Genomic DNA, 7,953 nt, shown 5'->3' with positions numbered 1-7,953 from the left:
ATATCATTTTAAGTTTTTATGTGAACAAATTATCTATACATCAATCAAAATTTCGTTTAAGAATAATTTTTCTAAAATGAATGTTATTGATATTCTTAAAATGTATAATCTGCTCAAGTAAAAAAATATTAGCTGTCACCAAAATGACACTATTCTCTAGATGTCTTACTTAATTTTGATCGCTAAAAGAATATTTTGGGTAGCCAAAATCAAGCTTCCTATTAGCTTGAAAAATTATATAGTCTTTTAGAGACAAAATTAGCAGTTAATTTTTCTTTTCGGTTGCTAATATAATGCTTCCTATTAATTTAGAGGCCTTATTTTTTGTCACTAAAAGGATATTTTTAGTGACCATTTTCTTTTTGTCTCTAATTTTTTGACCTCTATCAAACAAATTTCTTGCAGTGCAAATACATGATATGATCGTATCATCTCATTTAAAATGAAATGATGTAGCTCTAATTAACTCTAGTCATTCGTCCTTGAAGCAATTCTTCTGCCACAATCATATATAGTAGGAATAGGTTATTAGTAGTGGTTTCAAGCACTTAGCACACAAATTTATTACATATAGTAACATTTTTCACATGCATGAGACGATCATAACATCTCATTAAAAAAGGCATGATGTAGCTCTAATTAACCTTACTAGCTATTGGCACTAACTCCAGCTTCTGTTTCCTTGAAGAAATTACTCCTCCACATTCAATCATGTCCATATCTTCAACAGTGATGCCTCTTGGCAGACTCCAATCAAAGCAATGCAGAAGATTTGCTAGAGCAATCTCAATAACAACCATTGAAAAATCCATTCCAGGGCAAATCCTACGACCAACACCAAATGGAATAAAGTAAAAATCTTTACCTTTATAGTCCACATTACTATCAAAGAATCTCTCTGGTTTGAATTGTTCAGGTGCTTCCCAATAAGATTTATCTCTCCCAAAAGCCCATGCATTGATGACTAGTCTGGTTTGCTTAGGAATATTGTAGCCTTGTATTTGACACTCTTCCAATGACTCTCGAGGAAGCAATAACGGGGATGATGGATGCAGCCGAATGACTTCTTTTATAAAAACCTTCAAGTAGCTTAGTTGGCCCAACAATTCTTCAATAATCATATCTTCTCCATGAGCCACTTTTCTCAGTTCGTCCTTTACCTTCTTCATTACTTCTGGATTTCGAACAAGTTCTGTCATGCACCAATCCAGAGTTGCGAATGTTGTGTCTATTCCAGCAATAATCATATCCTATTTCAAATAAAGCATATTAAGAGAAAAGTTTATTTGGTTCAACAGTATTTAGATAGTAGTTTAATCTAAAAACAATCTTATTACTTTAAAGCAATATCAAGTATCATGAAAAGTTAGTTTGAACAATATTATGTTGTTTAACCAAATAGTATGATTTAAAATGATCCTATTTTGAAAATATCAATTGTCCGCACTGTAGATATCAATGCATTTGGTCGGATTCTAGAAGCCAATGAAAAAAAAAAAAAAAAGGAATACAATAAAAGTTATGATTTAAATTTGTTAAAAAATGAAAGAGTTATTATCTGAATTTATATTTGTTAGGAACATATATTTTACAACTGAAGTATTAGTAAAAAAACTCTTGTGATTATTACCAAGGTAAGACCCCTGATGTGATCGTTTGTGAGGAAAAATCCCAAGCTCGAATCATTCTGCAATTCAAGCAACGTACCAATGAAATAAGTGTTGTTCTTACCGTTTACCTCCTTTGACTCACGACCATGGTTCTTAATAATTTCCTCAAAAAGAGCATCCCAATTCTTCATGTAATTCTTGAGCTTTCTATCTGATCCCCTCAGAACATCTAGCCAATTTAAATTCGGGAAAAAATCTTCAAAGAAAACTTCATAAAATAAAGCTGAAGACTCGTGTGATAGCTTGGACAAAAGCTTCTTTTTCTCTTTAGTTACCCAAGATCCTAAAACCGCTCTAGTGATCACGTTGGTTACGTAAGAATTCAATATCTCTGTGAGGCATATAACTCCATTACCCCTCGAAGCTGCATCAGCAACTTTTTCAAGCAAAAGAGACACCTCTTCTGCTCGATCGGAGCTCATGGACTTCACTCTTTGTGAGCTAAGAAGGTGGGTTTTGGCAAGTTTTTTCATTTGTCTCCAACTCTCTCCATATTGAGCGAAGGCTATGTCATTCTTGTTGTAGGACAAAGCACCCATTACCTTGCTCTTGGGACGAGTGGCAAATACGAGATCATTGTTTCTGATCACCTCTTCTGCAATTTTTGGGCATGATACCACTAGCGTTCGAACAGTACCAAGATGGAGGAGCATCAAAGGTCCATGCTGCTTTGAAAGCTTGTAGAGTGAGCGATGAAGAATGGAGCCAAGTTGGTGGAGATTACCTATGATAGGAAGTCTCGGAGGTGAAGGTAACAGAACTGCGTTCTGTGGGATGACCTTCATTCTTGCAAGTAGTAGAAAGAAATAAGAAATAATTGGAATAGCAGCAAGCAGAATTGGATTCATCATTACCTCGTTTTAGTTACCTCTGTAAGGGATGTCTATCCAAACCGAAATCTACGATTATTTATAACCCTAAAATGTTTATGCAAGAAAAGTCAAATAACAAATAAATAAATTTATTTTAAAAAACTTAATTAATTAAAAATAGGAAAGAAAAAATGAAAAAGAAAATTAAAATATTTAAGTTCAACATGGGGTAAGGCCAATTCCCATGTGAGGGATGCTATCGTAATACTTGGCAGGAAAAAATTTATGGTTCATAGGAATTTTTTTTAATTTCATTTCTTATTTTGTTTTTTAAAAGAATGCTGGCCTTTCGTTTGTTATTTATTTTTTAAAAGAACGGCACCCTTTTTCCTATTAGTAGGAAGGGAAAAATATCAATGAAAAAACAGGGCGGAACAGAGTCATTACTAGTGGAATTTCAGGAATAGGCTCTACTAGGATTTCTCTTCCTCAACTCTAGCTGCTTTGGGCCGTCTGCTTCTCCTCTCCCTCTTGCTCTGCCGGAGGCCCTCTCCCTTCTTTTTCATGGATCGTTCACTTCCCCTCTCTGAGTTTCCCCCACTATCTTCTACAGGTGGACTGTCTCCCCTGCCAAAACGCAATTGGAAAGCTGCTTTTGTGATTGAAGAATTCTCGTCGATGATCTTCATCTCCCCCATTTCCCACAAGATCCTAAAATTGTTCCTTTTTCTGGAGACTATTTGTCTAAAGGAACAGAAGATTGGAGTCTATGTTTGGTCGGGTACACCATTGGACGCAGGCCATACTACAAAGCTTTACTTGGCGCCATTAAGAAAACTTGGAATCTGAAAGGTTCGTTGCATATGCTCTCGCATAGTGACGATTTTTTCTTATTTCAGTTTGCTTGTTCAGAAGATCTGGACATGTTTTGCTCCAAAGGAGTCTGGTTTCTCCTTGGCAAGCCATTCATTCTTCAAAACTGGCATCTTAAGTTCAGGCCAAAAAGGGAAAAATTTTTCTCTGTTCCCATATGGGTCAAAATTCATGATTTGCCTCTTGCATGCTAGAATTCGGAGGGCATATCAAGGATTGCGAGCAAAGTTGGTGTTCCCCTTACGGCTAACTCTCTCATGCACAGTCAAAAAGTCTCGTCTCACCTTTGCTAGGGTTTGCGTGCTGGTTGACTGTAATGCGACATATCCAGAAGAAATTAAATTTTCCCTGGACGGTTATGTTGTGGGATTAAAGGTACAATACGAGTGGTGGCCAACTCCGTGTGATCACTGTAAGTCTCTTGTCCATTTCTCTTCGGTCTTCCCTTTAAAACCGCAGACTGATGAGTTAATCAACTCGGCAACTGAAGGCGCAAAAAATCTTCCCCTGAGGGGACGAAGCCACAGCATAAATCTGAAGAAGATATACCCTTCTTCGCACCCTCCTAAGAATCTAAATTCTTATGTTATTCCCCCTTAATTACCACCTAAACAACAATCTCTAAATTCTGCTAAAATCCCGCCTACTACTGGTACCAACCAGAGCTCCTCAGTTCCTAACTTGAATCAAGTTAATGTTACAAATTCCATTGGGAAGCCTCTCTACTACCAGCCGCACTCACCTCCTCCCCAACATCATAACACCAACCTCTCTCTAGCTCGACAAAAACCTCAAACTAAAAATCCATCTGAACCAATTGGCTCAACCCCTCCTAATACCTTGGAACAAGGGCAAGCAAATATCCCCAATTTAAATTCTCCTTTATATGGAAGAGAATTCTGCCTCTTCTACTACTACCTCAACAAGTTTTGATGTCGCTTCTCCTAACGGAGTTATGACACAAATATGTTTGACATCCTGCAATATCATGAGGAGTCAAGCAAGCCTATTGATAAGATGGTCTATGATGAAAAGGTTTTTTCTGTATGTGATGATAAGGTCGTAAAAAATACAAAGTCCCAACAACCTCCAAGCTCGAATGTGACTAAAAAGTCTGCTATGGGTAAGCAAGAAAAAAAAAACCCATTCACACACATCATCCTGATGCTACTTCCCTATATTACAGCTTTGAATGTTAGGGGTTTCAATCGCCCTGACAAAGTCTTATGTTGCAAATGTTTGGTGGCTCCGTTTAAATTGGTTATGCTTTGTATCTTGGAAACTATAATCCATTCTGCAGCTCTTCTTGACCGTTTTTTTGAAATTATCCAACCGATTTTTCCTAATGAACAAAGTTGTAATAATTTTGACCACTCATCTTCGGGTAGGATTTGAGTAAGATCAATTTTGCTCCTGCCCATGCTTCTCCACTGCTAATATCTGGTAATGTTACGGATGGCTCAATGTCCCCTTTCCAACTTACAATCATATATGCTTCTAATAGTAGTTCTAAAAGGAAAGAACTTTGGGACCATATCTCTCAAATTGCACCAACTCTTATTGTCCCTTGGATTCTTATGGGGGACTTCAACTGTTTCCGGTATGCTTCAAAAAAGAGGGGAGGGGGTGTGATGCCCCAAGATCTAACTTGGAAAGAATGTCAATCTATTTCTCAAACAATTTACCAGAGTTATCTAAAACCTTCAATTAAGCAGTCTATCAAACATCTATAAAATGTAAAACATCAATATACAAGTCGATTCATATCTCAAAAGGTCCTGGACGATTCCCAGAACTATTCTCAGGCCGATATTTTCTACAGTGCCGATCGGCCTGGACGATCTAAAATCGTCCTGGATGATCCTGAGAGGAAAATTTAAATCAGGAGAGGAACAGTAAGGGAACGAGGTCTCACAGGGGGGAGGGGGGCTTGACTCTTTCGCAAGGGTGTTTGACTGATTTTAATAATATGATTTTTGTAAATGGTCTTAGAGATCTTCATTTTATTAGATTTACTTACACTTGGTATAACTAGGAAATGGGCAATCCAATCCACATCAAACTAGATAGGGTTATGGTTAACAATGCTTGGTTGGACATTTTCCCCAATTCATACTATTATATCCAAAGTCCTTATACATCTGATCATTGAAAGTGCTCTAATGGAACTAGAAAGTTTGATAGGGATGTTAAGCCCTTATAAACTAGTCCTAAGGCTAACCAAGAGGGGGGGGGGATTTGGTATTTAAAAAATCTTTCGATCAAAACACAATCTTAAAACAAATATCAAGATTCACCACAGAAATCAAAGTATGAAAATTAAATGCGGAAGTAGTAATAAAGAACACTGAAATTTATAGTGGTTTGGTCAACATGACCGATGTCCACTCTACAGAGGAACCCTCTGAGTATTGCACTAAACTTAAAGTCTATCCTTTTTCCCCACAGCAAGTTGGAGAAGCCTTTACAAACCTCCTTTCCACCAACCCCGGTGAGGCAGAGAACCCAACTTCTTTTACTTCCTCTAGAAGCAGGCAGAGAGCCCAACTCCTTTTGCTTTCTCCTGAAGCAGGCAGAGAACCTTGATCAGTTGTTGAAGTTTACCTCTCTAGAACCCCTAAGGAACTAAGGATGATGACATGAGAAGATGATGGCAGATCCTTGCTTGGAGAAACCTTTGTGAACCCCCTTATAAACTCTCCCTCACAAGATCTTCTCCCAGTCTCCTTTGCTCTCCCTCTCCTCTTAGCTATCTCAGGTCAAAACAGTAGCAAAAAAAGTTCTAAAGGGTAGAAAAAGTGCTCTTAAATAGAAGAGCTTCGAAATAGCTCATTAATTGCAACTTACCAACTCTATCGTCCAGGACGACATAAATATCATTCTATATGATCAGTTCAATTTAAGCTCAATCAGTCAGGACAAATTGGGACAATCATAAGGTTTTTGTTTATATCATCCAGGCCGATATAAAATTGTCATGTACGATTAGTACAAATCGATGAATATCATCCAGAAAATCGCACTAAATAGATGTCTGGATGATGGAAAAATAGCTTAATCGTCCGGGCCTATCTCATGATCATCCCGAACGATTGGTTTAAATCTGAGGAAATTGTCTAGAGTATCACCCTAAATAGTAGCTAGCTGATGTTAATCGTCCAGGAACAACTAAGGTTTTTTGAACTGTTCGTCCTGGACAAATTGATTGAAAAATCAAACCTTAATTGCTTTCCTTAATTAACATATTAATTTAGGCATAATTATATTACATCATCCAAGATGATATCCAAAAATAAATAATACCAAAATAGATCTAGCGGCTGATTCTTTCTTATTTGAGCCTATCATCTTGGCTAATACAAAAATTATTCATGATGATGCATTTAATAATGGCTGCTTTAATCAGGATGCCCTAATTAGGGTTTTTATTTTTAGCTGATCATCCAGGACAATTTTGAATCATCCCGGATGATGTGAGCAAAAATAGAGAACTCTAAATCATACAGAAAAAATTCCACCAAGTGTGTGTGTGCAAGGTTACTTTGCATCAGGAACCACACTGTTTACAATAGACTCAAGAAAGAGAAAAAGGTTTACAAATTGACTCAGACCTAGTATACCTAATCTTAAGTTGATTCAAATTGCAGTTTGATCTTATGGACCTGAAATATTAGAAGGCAAGACAGTCGTAGAGAAATAGATGTGTTTGCTATGATCATAATCATATTCCTTGGAAAATAGATTCACAAAAATCTCCCCCCTTTTTTATGATGGAAATAATTAAACAATCAAACCTTAATGAAAATAACTTCAAACACTACTCCCCCTTTTGACATCACAAAAAAGGAGGAGGAAAAAATAGAAAAAAAAAAGGAATGAAGGCACTCATGTCTAATATTTAAAAGTTTGAAAAAATAGGAGTGGAGGCACTCATATTCCCAAGTGATACACAAATTCTTCTAAGATTTAAAAGTTTGAAAAAAGAGGAGAACTTGCTTATGGTGGGCTAATTTGAATGACGCATTTTATGCATCTTTTAATTTGATACACTTTATGTATGTTTTTCAATTTGGCTTCATTGCGCATCTTTAGTTTTGGCCTCATTGGCCACTTTTTTATTATTTTTGTAAGCTAGATTCCTTTTCAAAACTTTTACATAATCTCAGTTGTCAGTAGATCTTCTAGATATTAGAGATGAAAAACTTACTCTCTAATATTGGGAAGAACAAACCACAAAATAGGTTAAAAATCATATGATAAATGCAACGACAGGATAACGAGAAGTCTTGAAGTAATATAAAGACTTTGATCATTATAAATATAAGCTAGATTAATGTAGTAAGGTAAAAAAGATCTCAATCGTAAAGTCCAGTTGTTAATTTGAGATAGACTTTTGTTTAGAAAAAAAATTATACCATTAAAATAGGTTAGAGAAAGAGATACAATCAACAATATTTTTTCCCTTTAACAGATTAAGAGATATAAAAATATTGACTATAAATTTTCAAAACGTAAAAACATGTTATAAAATATCATTTCAATAGTGACCATAAAAAAAAGAAAAACTAAAAAAGAGAAAAAAAAAAACTAGTAAGCAA

At 36.0% G+C, this 7,953-nt stretch overlaps 1 protein-coding gene across 1 annotated transcript; it reads right to left on the bottom strand.

Annotated features, from left to right (window-relative positions):
- Nucleotides 1-399: 399 nt before the first annotated feature.
- On the bottom strand, nucleotides 400-2,529 carry LOC110112710 (cytochrome P450 71A1-like). The gene is made up of 2 exons (XM_020845023.2): nucleotides 1,631-2,529; nucleotides 400-1,250 (listed from the first exon to the last, which is right to left on the bottom strand). The coding sequence occupies exons 1-2, from the start codon at nucleotides 2,519-2,521 to the stop codon at nucleotides 636-638; spliced, it is 1,506 nt and encodes a 501-aa protein (XP_020700682.1). The 5' UTR covers nucleotides 2,522-2,529; the 3' UTR covers nucleotides 400-635.
- Between the last annotated feature and the right edge of the window lie 5,424 nt (nucleotides 2,530-7,953).

The sequence above is a fragment of the Dendrobium catenatum genome, unplaced genomic scaffold, assembly GCF_001605985.2.
Source record: "Dendrobium catenatum unplaced genomic scaffold, ASM160598v2 fragScaff_scaffold_627, whole genome shotgun sequence".
Lineage (NCBI taxonomy): Eukaryota > Viridiplantae > Streptophyta > Magnoliopsida > Asparagales > Orchidaceae > Dendrobium > Dendrobium catenatum.
This window is presented reverse-complemented; position numbering and strand designations above follow the sequence as displayed.

Excerpts from the sequence above, each read along its gene's own strand:
- LOC110112710 (XM_020845023.2), bottom strand. The coding sequence starts at position 2,521 with ATGATGAATCCAATTCTGCTTGCTGCTATTCCAATTATTTCTTATTTC. Across the intron at positions 1,251-1,630 it reads ACATCAGGGGTCTTACCTTG|GATATGATTATTGCTGGAAT; the intron begins GTAATAATCACA and ends TATTTGAAATAG.